At 35.2% G+C, this 18942-nt stretch overlaps 1 protein-coding gene across 6 annotated transcripts in view; it reads left to right on the forward strand.

Annotated features, from left to right (window-relative positions):
• The window catches only part of CSMD3 (CUB and Sushi multiple domains 3), a 1257965-nt gene that overhangs the window by 864572 nt on the left and 374451 nt on the right, over positions 1 to 18942 (forward strand). For all 6 annotated transcript variants that reach the window (XM_086695899.1, XM_086695901.1, XM_086695900.1 and 3 more), the window contains 2 exons: positions 124 to 339; positions 2009 to 2197. In XM_086695899.1, the coding sequence (XP_086552025.1) occupies positions 124 to 339; positions 2009 to 2197 (405 nt within the window). The remainder of the gene's footprint in view (positions 1 to 123; positions 340 to 2008; positions 2198 to 18942) is intronic.

Consider the following 18942-nt stretch of genomic DNA (forward strand, 5'->3'; position numbering starts at 1 on the left):
AGCAGTGCTTTTCATTTTCAGAGAATTTAATTACAAGGCAAGTCCTGGTTTTAGTTAGTTTGGTAACTTTCTGTGTTTTACCGATATACTTTGTGAGTCTAATTTTCCTCTGTTTCTTAATAGGTGTGCAGTTCAATTTTCACACCTTCCATTTGGAAGACCATCACGACTATTTACTGATCACAGAGAATGGTAGTTTTACCCAACCACTGGCACGCCTTACTGGTTCAGAACTTCCTTCAACAATCAATGCGGGTCTCTATGGAAATTTCAGAGCTCAATTGCGCTTCATTTCAGATTTTTCAATATCATATGAAGGATTCAATATTACATTCTCTGGTAAGAAAATAGACCAATTAAAAAAGCTTTTGTAACAAAGTCAGTTTTTTTTTCAGTATGAGCATAATTTAGGTATGGCGAGACAGGGAAAAAACGACAGACAAGATGGAGCAGGGGGAAACAAATCTCTATCAATAAATTTTAAGGGAAGTTTGAAATACTTTGAAGATTGTCTATAGTAGTACATTTAAGAGAACCTTTAAACAAAAGCTAAATAAATAAATGAATGAATTGCTAGAAACTCTAAGTAGATTAATTACATTTCTTTAACTTGCATTCCTACAAAATTCTAACAGAGGGCAAAAGTAGCTAAAATGCTTAGTGAACTTAAAATGGAAATTCAAATATATATTTTAGTTAGACTCAAATGAGTATGAATTAAACCAGTGATATTCTATTTTTTATGTGTCTTAGAAAAGGCATGGTTTACAGGCCAAGATTAAGGTAAACTCAATTTAATGATTTGGAAACAGATGATCTAGAAAAAATTAATGTGGTTATCCCTCTATTCTAGAATAACCTCATCTAGAGACAACATTATAATTTGGAATCCAGGAAAAAAAATTTGTACAACCAAAGTGAATAAAAAGTTTTGTATCAGTTAGAGTTCCACTTTCTAGTGAATGGAATAATGAGGCAAGTAGTTATTTCTGAATACAGAGATATTAATAAGTAAATCTTATGTCCACTTGCTAAAATTAAAATTGTAATATTATAATTATATATATTTATTATATAATGTATATACATAAAATCACACAAATGCTAACCTTGTTTTCAGTTCTTACTCTAGTATTTGCATGGAAATACTTCTAAAATAATTAAGGTTTCTGTAATGAATAGTATATGAGCATAATCAGTTTTAACCTAGAATGTTAAAAGTATATCCAAATACATTTTTTAAACAATAGAATAATACATCAACATGGAATAATCCCTTTTGTTCTCCATTGAAATTACAAGGTAAGTGCATGCCCTGGGAATATTTTTAGATAAGCTACTTCTTCTTAGAATGGTAAAAAAATTATAATGTTGTTTAATCAACTCTACTCTGTTATACCTTGAAGAGTGTTCAGCTGTTCATTTTCATGATGTTCATTCATTGCTGGCGGAAATTGTCTTATATAAATCTATAATGTAACAATTTTCAGCATGTGGGCATTTCAGTCTTATATAAACCATTGCCTTTTGAACCCCTGTGTTTTTCAGAATATGGATTAATAGAACTCTTTGTAGAGGAGAGGCGAAGAGCCTTTGTCATTTAGATTAAAACCATTAAGTAAAATGCATTTCAAAAGTGCAAATGATCTCATCCAAAATGTTATTTTGTGTTTGAAAATATGCATCTCTTATGCTATTATTATAAGTCAAAATCAGTGAAATGGAAATGTTTCTAACGCAGAGAAAAGAATAGGAGATAAATAGCTACATTTTCAATTTATCACTCGGAAGGTGACATTTTCTCATTTATATTGAATTTCACACATAAAAGTATTTATTAAGCTATTAGATCTTTCACAAAAAGAAGAAAAGTATGTGTGTCATTAGCATGCTTCACTTATTAAATGTCTGACTAAGCCCGGGAGCATCCAGTTTGCAAACAACAGCAATATATCCTTAAAAGTGAATACTATCATTTTCTTCATCCTTCTCTCCATCTAATTTACAGAATATAACCTCGAACCTTGTGAAGATCCTGGAATTCCTCAATATGGTAACCGAATCGGGTTCAGCTTTGGGGTTGGTGACACTTTGACCTTCTCATGCTCATCAGGTTACCGCCTGGAAGGGACGTCAGAGATCATCTGTCTTGGTGGTGGCCGACGGGTGTGGAGTGCACCTCTGCCAAGGTGTGTGGGTACGTGGTCAGCTGCTTTCATTTGCTTGTATGTGAGTCACTGTCCATGGAGTTGCATGGTTATACACCCTTTGTTCTTTTATGATCTGCTGAATTTCTTCATTTATTTCATATCGGTTATTTCTATTTGTTTTTCCACTTGGCAATCTGGTGTACCTCAGTTAACTTCTCAACTGCTCCATTTAAGCGACCATGCTTCTAAATTTGTTTTCAGATGAAGGGGAAAAGGAATCAATAGATATATAAATAGATGATTGATAGATAGCTGATAGAAGAGGATAGGTGAGAGAAAGATAATCGTATTTTGAGAACTTACAGAACATTTCATTCTTATATTCTATTGAGAGATGATTTCCCATGGCTTACAACTGAAGTTGTGGCGCTATTTTGTAATTTAGGATTCACATTCATGAAAGATGATCGTGAAAGAAAATATGGCAAATAAATAATAGATAATTTGAGGGCTATCAAGGCATGTATTGACTCAATATGTACAATCTATATAATTACTCTATTATGATCAATGAATTAAGCTGGCAATTCATTTTATATTGTGAAATAAAGCCTAACAATAGTTACAGTATTGCAGTTTGGAGCCACCACCCACACCAACCTTTGAAAATTAATATTTTAACTGATGAAAAGAAAAAAAAAAGATTTTTCCATAGGTAAAATGAAGGACTTCTTTTTTTTTAATGTTTTGTTTATTTTTGAGACAGAGACACAGCATGAGTGGGGGAGGGGCAGAGAGAGACAGAGACAGAATCCAGAACAGGCTCCAGGCTCTGAGCTGTCAGCGCAGAGCCCAATGAGGGGCTGGAACCCACAAACCGTGAGATCATGACCTGAGCTGAAGTTGGATGCTTAACAAACTGAGCCACCTGGGCGCCCCTGAAGGACTTTTGATTAAGACTTAAGTCATTTCCTATTTAAAGTAGGAAAGAAGGAGGCAAAAATTTCTTCGGGTCATTAGCCATTCTCTGGTTGTCAGTATTTGCTTTGATGACAGAACTAGATACAAATGGTCATTTCATAATTATTTTATAAAGCTGTTAAAACTCTCAAAAGCATTTAATTTGAATTTACTTTAATTGTAAATGTAATTGTGGGTCGCAGATCCGTATAAGGTAGAATATGCTACCACTTCAGGCAGTGTTAGAGTTTTGATCTATGGTTCAAGACCTTGTCTTTTCTATGCAAGCAAAACACCCCAAAGATGAAAAAGAGAATGAACAAGATGCCCTCTATGAGTTACTCAATATATTATCGAGTACACGAAATGTGGGAGTTCCTGTGGGTCCCCAAATCGAGTAAGAAAAATATGATCTTCCAGGTTAATGTGGGTCTGAAGGCTTTTATAGTGATGAGATTGTTTTCACAGCCTCTGTGGGTTATATAACGGACAAGATGATATATAACAGATGAAAAAAATTTTTAAATCCTAGGCTTTTATAGAAATAGCACAAACAACCACAGAGGCTTGAAGTTGGGAGGTGATGAGCACATTCTCAGAGAATCTTTTCAGAAAGCTCTGTACCGTGCAATCTTTCTGGTTTCGTTTGTTTTGTTGTTTTGTTTTGTTTTTTTTCCTGCTATTGCCAGATTTGGAATTCCCTTCTTTACCTGAATTTCCCCCATTTTAATTTTTTTGCTGATGTGCATATTTTCAAAAGGCACTTAATGACAACCTTGGGAATAGTTCAAGTGAGGTCTATTGAGTGTGTGGGTTTAGATGGCGGTCATTTGATATTGGATTAATTCTTTTTTTTTTTTTTTATAAAAGGTAAAAGATTTCTTCTGGGTTAATTCACTCCTCTAAACTTCATTTTTTTTTTCATCTGTAAAATGGTTACAACAGTGGTACCTAGTTCATTGTTATGAGTTAGTTATGAGGATTAAGAGATCAGCCATGCCAGTCAGACACCTAATATCATCCCAGGAAAATAGGAAGGATTCAGAATTTAGATGTTATTATAACACTTACTATATTGAGTATACTCTGCTATCTATCCAGCCCATCAATCTAGTTTATAAAACCGATTATAGTAGGGAAGGAATCCCATTTTATAAAACGCTAACATTTATGAGGGTCTATTAAGCTCTTTCATATATAGTTATCTCATTTAATCCTTACTCAAATTCTGCTATTATTACCCTCCCTCCCACCGCCATTTTTCATCAGAGTAATCTTAGCCTTAGAGATTTTAAGTAACTTGCCCAAGATCCTCAAGTTTGTAAGTGGCAGATGTAAGGATTTGTATGAAGTTTTTATTCTAAAATCCAGCTTTTTCTCACTAGGTGGTTTTATCTCAAAAGGGTCCAGGCAAAGGTGAATCTTGAAGGACTCCTTAAGGACTCTAAGGCAGAGTTAATATTTTCTCTCAAAGTATCAAATACATACCAGGCAGGCTGTTACACAGGTTAAGACATTGTGTGTATATTTTTAAGGTTTAGTTCATATTTACAATAAACTTTAATAAATGGAGTTATGAAAATCTGACTTTGCAAAAAAATAACTTTAAGTTAGTTTTTGTTTTATTAAAGTATTTCTTTGAGACTAGGTTTATTTGCACCTAAATCTTTAATGGGAAGGATGAATAAAATCAACCTGTGGACAAATTTAGAAAGCAAATTATTGCCATGGGAATTTCCCCCCCACTTTCAAATAAGCTGTGCTTGCTTTTAAGCTTATTGAAATTTACAGTTAAGCCTATTGACTTTAATAAATTCCACTGTAGGTATACATTTAAGTTACAAGATGGGGAGAAATATTCCTTCAAATGAAATGACTTTTAAAAACTTTACTTCTCCAGTTTTCTTTTAACTTTTCTTCACTACTCTGCCTGTGCTTTAAAAGGAATGTGTTCCTTTTTGTATTTCTGGTTCCATGTATGCATATGTATATATTTCGTATTTTGTTATCTTTTCAAAGTTCACAGCCTTTCGTCACATAAAATGCAAATTATTTGTAAGTATTCATATGAACAGACCCAATTTTACCAATTCTCATTTATTTGGACAGTTTTTGTTTCTTTTTAGACTTTTTTGTTCTTTTCATTTTATCTCTCATGCCAATTCCCTAGTCCATACTTGCTTAAAAACTGTTGTTTAGTCCTTAGCATTATCAACCTCATAGAAAGCCTATGTTATAGATAGTGGCCAAATTATAAATAGATTGTATTCCAAAACTTTGCTTCTGTTTCAGTTTTTTGGAATCTAAATGGTCTTTCCCTGGCACAAGGTTGCAAATGATGGATACATTCCCAGAACAAACCATAGATAAGGTTTCAAATGTTACATCAAATGGAAAGCTAATACTAACATTTACTAAAATGATTTATATATAAATATATATATATATATATATATATATATATATCTTACATAAGTTATGTAAGAAGGGGTCTGACACTTTGGACAGTAAAGCAACTGATATTCAAAACTAATTACAGAAACTTTGTATATGTTTAATTTTGATTCTTTGTTTAGTGTATTAATTGCTCGGTGTCTTTCAGTTTCTATTGGTAGGGTTTGGTAAAAATTACCTTAGTTGTGGATGGCAGACAAGTAATAAATAACATTTTCACTTAACTAGTTTTTCTGAGTAACCTCTATATTTATGTTTTAAGGTGATATTGTAACCACTAAAATATAATAACACCATAATATGGTCTTCACAATCTATAAAGGATTATATCATGTAGTGTCTCATTCCAAAAATCCATCAATGCTGTGAAAGTAGATTTAATGTAACTGTTTTATCATGAAGATACAATGTGTATGAAAAACACAAACTTACAGTCCGAGCCATCGCTGTCAGAATGTTCTGAGTCCCAGGCTTGCGCTCAGTTTAGAGTAGCACACTGCTGTCTTTGACTGGAGGTTTCAATAAAGTTGGGAGGAAATCTGCTCTTAATTATCGTGGATACATGGCTTTGGAGAACTCGTTTACGTTGTCTTCTATTTTAATCAGAGGAAACTTCTTTGACCACGACCCATTTATCAGGGATTACTTACGTGCAGGGGAATTTGTAGAGGCAAGAGAAGAATCTTCATAGAAATTGAGAGCATTAAAGTGCAGAAGCAGGGATTTTTCTCCCTAAGAAGTGGTCCCCATTACCAGCACATAGTTAATATTTACACTCCAGCCTTTCCTAAGCTGTGTGACCTTTGGGAAGCTGTTCAGATCTCTTTCCTGCCACGTTTTCTCAGATGTAAAATGTGGAGAATCACATCTATGGTGCAAGATAGCATATAGCTGTAAGCAATAAAAGACATGTAAGTAACCTAACACTTCAACATATGACCCTTGCTCAACCAACCTGTTTCTTCTTCTTGCACCTGCAACTCTTGATTTTTACAAACCAGCAGGAGAGAAAAGAGAAGAAAAGGAGATGAAAAAGTTTAATGTGCTATCAGAAGCTAGGTATTTCTCACATACAATCTTATTTCCTATTGAATGGTCAAGATGAAACTTTTATCTTAAAAAAAATGTATACCCATAACTACGTTTACATTTTGGAAGAGATAAAAATAATCAGGAGGTAAAATGATATTTCAGTGAACATATTTTATATTTAAGTGATTATCCTGGAGAACCGTGTCTCTATTGAAATGGGTAATCTGGTCATCTTTTTAAGTGGCAACAAAATGTCCAAAAGCAAAAAAGTAAAAATAGAAATAAAAAGTATTAAGAGAATTTATTACTTTGAAATAAGAAACACTGCCCTGTTTCCGGTCAAGAAATGAGTACCAGATTTCCTTTTCTAAAGTTCACATGACAAAGAACGCTGGAATTTCCATTATCATCTTTCTAAATCAAGAAAAAACTTGCATATTCTTATTCAGCCTCCAAATATACCAGAAATCATGCCAGGTCATGTTGCAAATAAACAAGGAGTTAATGAAAGAGCAGATTGTTTTGGAAAGTAGATTAGCAAGTTCAGTGTTAGTAATGACTTGTCTTTAAGCAGGAGTCCACACATTTTAAGAAGCCCACGCATTTTGAAATCATTTTAAAAACATTAATTCATTCATCCTCACAGTCCCCCCATTTAACACATCTACTTCTAATTTTACGTGTCATTGATTTTTTTTATTTGACCTTGGACAAGTAACAACATCTTTCTTTAATCATATGTCAAATGAGAAAAATGATAACTCTGTATTACATATCTACTCATTTTTCTCACTTTTCTGACTTTTTAGATCATATATTCTGCTTGTTATTTGTTATTTAGTTTAAAAATGAATGTTAACAGTGGAAACAGGGTACAGCATATATGGGAACTCTATTATCACTGTAACATCTCTGTAAATCTAGAATTATTTTAACGTTAAAAAAATTCTAAAAGTTAGGGAAGTTTGGGTGGCTCAGTCAGTTGAGCATCTGACTCTTGATTTCAGCTCAGGTCGTTTCCGGGGTTGTGGGATCGAGCCCCACATCGGACTCTGCGCTAAGTATGGAGCCTGCTTTGAGTTCTCTCCCCCTCCCTCTGCCCCTCTCCCCCATTTGCAGATGCTCTCTGCTCTCTGTCTCTCTCTAAAAGAAGCCTATATATATATATATATATATATATATATATATATATATAATCACTCAAGTTAGTCAGTGCTGTAGATATATAGCCATGTAGAAAGCAAACTAGTATTAAGAGACCTCCCTGGCTTTCAGATGCTACTATTAATTAGCTGACTAACTTTAAGCAAATGCCTTAATTTTCTATGCTTCTCTCTTCGACAAAGAATGGTACTAATATGAGTTCTACTCAACCCAAATATTTCTGGTAAAGATAGCAGAAAATATTAGATAGAAAGTTTCTTGATAAATTATATACCCAAATGTATATTTATATTTTCTGGTATAATTATGACTGGGTGCATTGATTTCTTGACAATGTAAAAATTCGTAACGTTGACTTACACTTGTTCAGTGCTTTATACTTTGTTTTTTTTTGTTTGTTTGTTTTTGAGTTACTTGCTTGTGACCTTACAAAGCAAGTCAAGGAGGTATTATTGATATTTAACAGCTAAGAAAATGGTACCTGGAAAAATTATAAGTAACGAGTGGAAGATTATGCCAGAAACCAAGTCTTGAACTTTTTAGACCAGTGCTGTGATATTCCAGATGGCATTTTTTTAGTATTATGTACTGATGTACTATTTTGGAATACTACCTTTTTTTTTTTTTTTTTTTTTAATGGAGCAGACCAGGGTGAGCAAACATTTTTTCTATAAAGTACCAGGTAGAAAATATATTGGGCTTTACAGCTTGTGGTCACAACAACTAAACTTTGCCTGCGTGTCCTAAAAGCATCAATAGACAATATATAAATGAATAGGTGTGCCTGTGTTCTAATAGAAATTTACTTACAAAAGCAGGCGGTAAGCTGGATGTGGCCCTAGGGCCATAGTTTGCTAACCTCTGCAACAGACGGGCCAAGCTGAGTCAACTTAAATATCCCTCTGGCATTTGGGAATTTACTACTCATCATTCATCTCTAAGGAAATTAAAAAAAAATCTTTCCCTATTCTCTATTTTTTAATTATGGGTTCTGCTTATTAAACTAGCACGTAATTTACTTATTTCTAAGAGAAAAGATGTCTCATGTTTCTACAGAAAGATTAGGATGGGGCGTGTGTGTGTGTGTGTGTGAACACTGATGTAATTTGTGGATAACATAAAACTGTCTCCAAAACCTCCTATATACCCAGTTCTGAGTACCAAGTCTGCATTCCCAGCTGTACACTGGACATCTCCATATGGATGTCCTCCCACGGGCACATTGACTTCACATGCCAAACAGAACTCATTATCTCCTCAGCCAAATCAGTTCTTCCTTCTGCACTCTTTATTTCAGTTATGGCATCATTCTCAGCCAGGCATCCAACCTAGAAATTGTGTCATCTTTCACCACCCCCCTCTCTTTCTCTCAATCCATATTGGAATCATCACTAAGACCTACCACCTAAAGCTGTTGCTCAAACTTACCACCATTTCTGTTTTCGCTCTCATTATTCCAGGCCAGCTCTCATTCATTGGTCCTCGTAAAGAATAACATAATAGCATAGTTAGAATGTGTGCTAGGCATTGTGTTAGACTATATATAGTTTTTTCTTTTACATATTCCTTGTAAAAACCATTTGAGAGAATATTATTTTCCCACTTTATAAAGTAGCTAGATTAATTGCCTAACTTTATAAAGAGCTTAAAATGAGCTCTTTCTGATTCCAATGCTCACATCATAGCAATTGTATATATAATCCCATTGTATTATCTCTTCTAATTGGATTTTCTGTTTCCAAATTTCATCTAATTTATCTTCAGTAACCCTGTTAGTTATATTTGTTTTTATTGACAAGTAACAAATTACCACAAATTTAGGAGCTTAAAACAACACATGTACTTTCTCATGGTTTCTGTGGGTGGGGAGTCTTCGCACAGCTGAACTGGGTCCTCTTCTTTGGGTCTTACAATCTCCAATCAAGGTGTTGACTGAGTTCCGACCTGAGGTTCAGGATTCTTTTCCAAGCGTACAATGTTGCTGTACGCTTGTACAGCAAGCTGTACCATGTAATCGGTTCCTTGTAGTTATAGGACTGAGAAATTCAGTTCTTTGCTCAGTTCCTAGAGGCTGTCTACAGTTCCTTGTCATGTGGACTTCTCCAATGTGACCATTTACTTCATCAAGCTAACAGGGAGAGTCCCTGTAGTGAGTTACTAGCAAGATTCAGTTTTATATAATGAAATATAGTCACAGGAGTTATGAGAAGCAAGTTACAGGTCCCACTCAACTCAAGGGGAAGGATTGCACTAAGACATAAATAAATGCCAGGAGATGGGTATTGTTGGAAGTTCACCCTAAAGTCTGTTCTCACCAGTTATCCTTAGATCAGATTATAGGGGCGCCTGGGTGGCTCAGTCAGTTGAGCGTCCGACTTCAGCTCACGTCATGATCTCACAGTCTGTGAGTTCGAGCCCCATGTCGGGCTCTGTGCTGACAGCTCAGAGCCTGGAGCCTGCTTCGGATTCTGTGTCTCCCTCTCTCTCTGCCCCTCCCCTGCTCATGCTCTGTCTCTCTCTGTCTCAAAAATAAATAAAAACATTAAAAAAATAATAAGAAAGATCAGATCAGATCTGTTCCCTACATAAATCACTGATTTCCCATTGCCTTTTGGAAAAGGTTGAAATCCCTTAAGTCCTTTCTTGGGTGGGCCTTAGTGTCTTCTAGAGTCATTCTTCCATATGCATTCTGGAATACAGCCACACAATGCTACAGGCCATTACCAAACATGCCAAGCAGTTTCTATACATTAAGATGTTAAGAACATGTTGAGGTTCTAATGCACGCAAATGATCAAACTTTCACCTGTATTGGCACAAGCAAATAAATTACCTCTAAGACGGTGCATGCAAAGGTATAGTGAGAAAGCACTGAAAGTGTTCTTTAGTAGCTGGAGAAGGCTTTGCTTTTTAATCTATTGAACTTCCATTCCTATCATCCTACCATAGATCAAGACACCATTGTCTGTCACTACTTACCTGTATTATTGTAACAGACTCTAGTCTCCATTCTTTTCTCTCTTCCCCAAATAGTAGATGTAGAATGAACTTCCTATGATACAAATTCAATGATGTCACTCTCTCATTTAAAATTCTTCTACTGTTCTCCACCTCCACTGTTCTCCATTGCCCCTAAAATTAATTCTGAATGTTATCCTCTTACTTGTGTCCTCATTCCATAATTTGGCCTAACCAATTTGTTCTTCAGGCATACTTTATTTATCCATCCTGATATGAAGCCTTCCTGACCTTCAAAGTATGTGTGAGATGTCCTTACTATAGGTTTCATGAGCTTTATTTTTGTATTTCCCCTTTCTAGGTTTCATAATGCTGTATTGAATTACCTTTTTATCTACAGCAGTGTTTAGCATATAGAAAGCTTTCAGTAAATTTGTTGAGTTGATAAAGAAATGAATATATTATAGCCAAAGCTCCTTTATTTTTTTGCATTTTAAACTCACTAACTTTAATTTATATGAACAAAGCTCTACTTCAGAGGTACTGTATTCAGCCTAACACAAATAAGGGACTCTAATTGCCATTTCAGCCTGGACCATCACACTGCTTCCTAGTCTATAATTCATTTGCTGTGCAGATATTAACACACAACCTCTCAAGTTTAATAAGTAAATCAACTAACCGACCAACAATGATGACGCCCCAAAAGACTACTAAGGGAAAGCTTATAATTATGATAGAAACAAAAAAGATAAATTTATAAAAATTGAAAATGGTGAGGAACTGTTGAGTCTTTTACATGTGGATGTAATAAATCCTTCCGCAATATGTAGTGAAATTCGGAGCTCAAGAAAGGAATAGCTGGCAATTTTCAACAAAATGAAAAGGGAGAAAGAAAAATGTACCTGTTAGAAAAACTCAGGATCCACAAGAATGAAAAGCAGCAATGCACATGTCCTGTTTAACAGAGCTGCATAGAGGACTGTGAACTTAAACTTTTATAATTCATTGGGATTTATAAACAAATAGATTTACAGAGAGCCTTTTATAATCTAACTGGCTTGTTAGCAGATACACATCTAAGCTTACTCGATTATACTGAGTTCGGCAAGTGAATGCATACTGTTTCATCTCATGACTGTGAGCCCCTTGAAGATGGAGTCTGTATCTTAGTTATCTTTGTACCTCTGTGTGTCTACCATAAACGGACATACTACAGGTGCTCATTCATTCTTTATAAGAGAGTGGAGGGGTGCCTGGATGTCTCAGTTGGTTGGGTGTCTGACTTTGGCTCAGGTCATGATCTTGTGGTTCATGAGTTCGAGCCCCGTGTCAGGCTCTGTGCTGACAGTTCAGAGCCTGGAGCTGCTTCAGATTCTGTGTCTCCCTCTCTCTCTCTCTCTCTGCCTCAATCTCTCTCTCTCTCAAAAATAAATAAACATTAAACAAAATTTATAAGAGAGTATAAAGTTGGGGTGTCTGGGTGCCTCAGTTGGTTAAGCGTCCAACTCTTGATCTCAGCTCAGGTCATTATCTCAGGGTTTGTGAGCTTGAGCCCTGCGGCAGGCCCTGCCCTGACAGCATGGAGCCTGCTTAGAATTCTCTCTGCCCCATTCCTACACACTCTCTGTCTCTCTCTCTCAAATAAGCCTAGAAAGAATCTTTAAAAATATTGTAAGAGAGTATAAAGTTAATACACCACATGATCATCATGAACCAACTAAATCAAAGTAGACTATGACCTATCCATATTGGTGACTCGCATTGAAATGATCTTCTGTGTTATTAGAGTCTCAAATTCTTTGGACATTTTTTTTTTAATTTTATGAGGACTTAAAATATCAGACTCCTAAAAACACTTTATTTCCCTTATATGTCCTCATGCTCTGACTATATATTTATAAGCCAAAATCTGCCTGCTAATTAGGAAATTAGAAGATAAGTTAGTTTTGGTTTTAAATAGAGGACACACAGACTTCTTTAGAGAAAGATGAGTTACAGAAGAGGGGCAAAAAGTGAAGTATTTACTGGACCTAAATTCTAGGGACATGTCCGTAAGGCAGTTGCAAAATTGAGGGTCTCATACCAGCAAGCATCACCAAAGTACCAGGGGAACTTGCTTTCTGTGCAACCTCTAAGTGATCTCCTGATTTTCTGGAGAATGTGCCCAAGTTAAGAAATACGTCAAGCATATTCTTCCATCGTCTGTATCTAATAAACTTAATCTAGACATAATAGGACATATGATTTTTAAAAAAGGGATATGGTTAGAGCTCTGAAGAGTGTGTTAAAGAAAAATAAATGCTAATATTAACCCAAAAGTATGAAATTCATCAACTTTGTTATAAGACAAACTAATTTTAGTTTTTAGCCTAATATATTTTTACTTAATTCGAAGGTGACTGGCCTATGGTTCATATTAGTGCCAGATAAGAAATATTTTACCTGACGTAATAATAAAAGCTAATATTTGCTGTGTGTTTACCATACGCCTAGCATGGTCTTATGGGGTTTCAATGAAGATCCCGAGGCACAGGGAGGTGAAGTAATTTTCCGGAGGAGTATATCCAAGCGATATTTCATGTGAAGCAGGTTAGATTGGGAGCAGATTTTTTGCTATATGTAAATATGAACCGTAAAGAATAAAAGCATTAAGTAAGCCAGTGTGATCATATTCTGTACGTGTCCCCAAACCGGTTCTTGCTTACAACAATGACATCTGTGGCTCTCAGGAAATACTATCATTTGGCAGTGTAGATAACTGGAGGAGATAATTAAATGTTATTGCTACTTGTAACTGAATTAGATTTTGATGCCATGTCTCAGGAGAGGGTAGGATTTAATTGAAGTTGCAATAGACCAACAGTACCTAAAAGCCTTTTGAAACCGGGAGGAAAGGTCATTGTCACATTAGGCAAATAGATTTTAAAATTACTTCTAATTCTATGTTTTTATAAAGTCATCATGTCTATTCATTTTGCGTATATGGTGTATAAATTTCTTCTCCCCATTTCAACCTCCTAATGAAAATAATAGCAAAAACTATGCATGCCATTAGTACAGAGGTTGATTCCTAATAAATGGTTTTATTATTTGTCGTCTGGTAATGCACTTAGCTAAGATATGTTCAGATGTACGTAGAGCTTTGAAAACAGACAAAAGAACATTGGAACAGACCAGGGCTATCAATTAAGAGCAGTGCATTGTACTAAAAACCAATCAGCCTTAAGTTCAGTGGCACTAATTGGGGTAGGTTTAGCGTGAGTCCAGGAGAGTAAGACTGTGATTATTTTGCATAGTAAATGCATTCACCCCCTCATCAAGGGTGTGCAGTAAAATAAATGTCATCGTTTTCACCATTATTTCTGTTGTTTAGCTGTTTTCTCTTCAGCTCAAGCTTTCCGATCTCAAATCCAGCTCCTTCACAGGACAAAGCAGCTGAAGTCATCTTCCTTTGTTTATTACACCAAGACAGTTGCCATGGAAATAATATAATGTTATAAAATAAGCATCATAAGTTAAATCCAGAATCAAGAAGGGACGTATAAGTCAGGTTTGAAAGAGTGTGCTTATTTAAATAAACAGTGGCTTGGCAATCATTAAAAAATGTCAAGGTGAATTACTGAGAAAACAGAGAAAAATGAACTTTGGGCTTTTGGATTTTTTTTTGCAGATTTTAAATATTGCCCTTCAAGCAGGTGTTTTAGAGGAAAGGAGTTAAGGGATTACTAACCCTCCTACAAACTAAATTTCTGGCTATAAGCCGTTTTTCTACTCTGCATTGTACTCCAGTACTCTTGGTAGCTCCCTTTGAATCCCAGTTCAATTATTGGTGTGCTCAGTGCATAGGTAACATTTCTTTCTTCATGTGTTTTAATCAGTCTACAAAGACTGTGTTTCAAAAGGTGACGGATAGTTTTTATTTCATGCATTTTACTGTACCTTTCTGAATTTGCACTCATTGATATTTTATTATGCTTGGCTATAGAGTTCTGCAGATAGAAAATATTAACCTTTTCCAATCCTTTAAACTTGGAATCTCAACTGAATCCGAACACTACTTTCTGAAAGAAATCCTGAGTTTTGTGTATTTTTGAAAAGTTTAGATTTTTTTTAAAGATATTGTTCTGTTTTTCTAATAATGTAAAATAATTTCCCACATGTCCAGTCATGGTGTTCTAAACCACTTTTTGTCATTTGCCTGGGTGAAACACCATACAAGGTGTTCACCACCATATGGTTGCCCCTTCTGTAGAAAGAAAGCCAAGTTATATCATTTTCTACTTGGAAACTTAGTAGAAAAACTCAGATTATGATCTAGGCTGTGTATGCTACCTAATCCCAAATTCCTTTATTCATCTAATACATATTCATTTGATGTTGCTCCATGGTGGTTTAAAAGGCACCCTGCCCTCTTCCTACTATGTGAGGGCTAATAAAAACTATCTGGTGAGTTTTGTAAAACTGAAAAGCACTCCACTCTACTGGTAAGAGCCTCTCTTCTCCTACCCACTTCCAGCCCCACCACTCTTGCCCATGAAGTAAGATGACTACAATAATCAACCATGATCACTATGATGGTATGTATTACCCTCAGGTGTGTGGAGTTAAAACAAAAGGTTGAGATGCACTGATAAAGAGAATAATGTAGTGAGGTTCATTTCAGTCCACATTTTCTTGTGACCTTGGAAAAACATTAACATGCCATTACAGGTTTTTTTCCTCAGGCACAATTTCAAGAATATCATCATTGACTCTATGATGTTTTGTTATTTTTTTTCTTTTTTTCTGATCCCTTCTCCTGTTACAGCTTCATTTGATTATATGTCATTTATTGATCTCACAATCTTTCTCACAGAAGTGGAAAAAAAAATAAACATACAAAGAAAACCTAAAAAGAATAAATTGGAATAAAGACAACATGCAAATCTCTGAGGCTTAGTGAACATGAAGGGATTTGTGAGTTGTTGGTTAGTCAAAGCCAAATACCCTCAAAATGGAAATCATATCTTTAAAAAAATTTCAGCCTTTTAGTAGTCTGCCAAAAGCTATAATGGAGAGAGAAGAGAAATAATGTTGTTGAGTGCTTATCACGTACATGGCGGCATGCCTGGTACTATGAGGTTTTTCTCTTATTAACTTCTTATGGTAATCATATTAGGTACATATTCCTATTTCTACTTCCCGTATTGAGAATGCAATGCTCAGAAAGGCAAAGTGGTTCCCATCAAGTGTCACAGCAAGTAAACACAGATTCATCTATCTTCCAGATCTTGTAGTCCAAATTCTTCATTCTTTGTTTATTTGAATTTTTCCACAGTTGCATTAATGACAGAGAATAATATTGTCATTCTGTGAAAATCACTTGTTTTTATTTTCTTCAGGGGGAATAAAAAGAATGGTTTGGGGGCTAAATTTAAAATTATGGAATTTGCCAAAGAAGTTTTCCTTGAATTTGTCTACTTAACTTTCTGGATAAGTATTTCTATGATATATTTAATTCACTCTCAAATTTTGAAGGCCATTAAAAGACATGTTATGCAAGTTACATACATTGACCATAGAAATGTTAAAAATAACAAGAATCAAATTTCAATAAATGCTGTGATATGATCTAGCTAGGGTTAGAATTATTCTTTTCTTTCTACCTATGTAATCATTACATAGGTAATGATGTAACATGGAAAACTTCCAAAAACCTTAATGTCTATAGCACATGATTTTTTTCTTCTTTAGGAATATGTTTCTGCCACTCCCTAAAATAAGTGTTGTTCATATTAATGGATCAGGGTTCTTCTGTCATTAAGCTCTGTGATATCTTAGCTCTGCGCATCTCTAAAACTCAGCTCTTTGAAATTTATTCTCTATTCATTCATTCATTCATTCATTCATTCATTCTCATCTATATATTCATAAGTTTGCCAAACTTAGTTTGACAATAATGGTTGGCATGATGTTCTAGGTAATGGTGACATAACAAAGATGATATCAACAATTATTTTACTAGAACACATTGATGGACTTAGTATGCTATCTATTCAATTGCTTAACAAAAAATCAATTTCTGTCTCTCTCTAAAAAACAAAACAAAACAAAACAAAACAAAAACTTAAAAAATTAACCCAGTGCAACAGATATTTAGTGAGCCTTGAGTTTGGTTGTCAAAGGTAAAAATATATAACAAATGCTTTCTCATCAGGGGGTCTCCTCTATTGTAATGGGAAATAAACACTTTAGACTAATTATGACATCATGATATGAGAATGGGAAATAAACCCCATAATATAGCAGAGTGGAGTAACTTTTTTTTTTCCCCAGGAAGGATAGACAATAGCTTCTCAAAAAATGATATATTTGTGGAAATTAGCTGGATTTTACCAAGTAGAAAAGGTGAAGATAGCCCCCTAGGCAAAGGATATAACATAAGTCAAACAGGTAAAATTAATTTGTCCACAAATCTGTTTTGGCTTTTTCGTAGCTCTTTTCTGAGTCCCAGTTCAATTATAGCTGTAGTCAATATGTAGCTAACACTTTCTTCTTTCTGCTTTTTAATCAATTTGTGAAGGCCACATTTCCTACGATGATAGATAGTTCTTCTTTCACACATTTTTCTGTGTTGTTCAGAAACCTGACTATGTGTTTTATTAGAATTGATATATTAATAAGCAGCAGCCCTGTAATATTCCATATGGTACAGAGTCTGGACTTGGGAAAAAATACCCCCTAGGGTCAAATCATGGCTTCACAATTTAGTGGTTGTGGTGAGTTGGACAAGATATTTAACCTTCTGACCCCCATCTGTTGCAAGTTGGATAAGATATTTAACCAACTGTCTCATTTGTAAAATAGAGAAGTAATTTTTTTTTTAATATTTAGATTTACTGAGTTTTTACTATGGCCAGGCACTCTGCCAAGTGATTTATATATATTAACCCATTCAATCTTTTCAACAAGTATCATGCACAAAAAGCATTATTATCATCTCCCTTTTACAGATAAGACCAATGATATACAGAGTAGTTATTTCACTTAGATAGCTGTGTGCCCAAGATAACACAATGCTCATTGCCTTTTACATTGTTATAAAGAGGCCCTATGAATTCAATACGAAGGAGCTTAAATTCATTCTTTTGCATACAGACCAAATTAGAAGGCCTACCCTGTCTTCAGGAAAGCTGACACTGAATATAGCATTCATCATTGCTTGCGCAACAGAATGGGCTGGACAAAATGAGAGGCAGACAGCATTTGAACGATGGAGAATCTTATATGGTCTTTTAAGGAGCAATTGAGACCCATGAAGATGTTTTAAGCAAAGAAAAAATATAGTCAGATTTACAATTTACGAGATCTTTCCAATATTTCCATGTATGGATGACAGATCTGAGTTTCCTTAGCTTGAGTTTGCTCTGCTGAAATTAAGGAAATCCATCAGGAAAGCGTTTTAGTACCCTTTACGTAAGCTCATGGGGCAAAGCAGTAAAATAGGAGAGGAGGGGGCACTTTTAAGTACCAAAGATTATTTGTGTTAGAGATCTTCAGGATGTTTGATTATAAACTCCCCCTTAATGTGTTCACGTTACATGCAACAGCAGTTATTGCCTAGTAAGATCCCAAGGCCTGGAATCAATTTAGTATAACATCTCCAATTCAGAGGCAGATTCTTGGCTTCCTGGTCAGAATTCACAGAACTCCTCTTTTATATTCTCTTCCACTGCTTTTATCTCATATCCCGACCACAGACTATTCCAAGAGAATGGACTATTCCAGAACACACTATGCCATTTTATATATTTAGGTGTTAGGTTTCGTGTATACTCCTCTTGAATGTACCGCAGAGAGAGAATAAGGAGTAATACCCACCCCTTCTGTGGCATGGTCTCCAGGCTCCAGCCAGAAGAAGATTCCAACTGCATACACAATCTGGAAATTATGGGAGAGGTCCAGGCTGAGAAAAAATTTACAGGTTTTCAGCATATAGATGCGACTGCAAGCCATGAGTTTGGATGAGATAAGCAAGGGAGGAAGTGAAGACTGAAAAAAAAAAAAAAAAAAAAAAAAAAGCCAAGCCCTGGGCCTCACCAATGTTTAGAAATCTGGGAGATAAGAACCAGCAAAGGAATTGAGAAAGAGAAATCTGTAACATGGGGTAAGGTTAACTGATGGGTTAAGAGGCTGATGTCCTAGAGGCTAAGGGAAGAAAAATTTCAAGGAGAAAGGAGTA

Source organism: Puma concolor, chromosome F2 (assembly GCF_028749965.1).
Source record: "Puma concolor isolate L17-30 chromosome F2, mPumCon1.1.hap2, whole genome shotgun sequence".
NCBI classification, from domain to species: domain Eukaryota; kingdom Metazoa; phylum Chordata; class Mammalia; order Carnivora; family Felidae; genus Puma; species Puma concolor.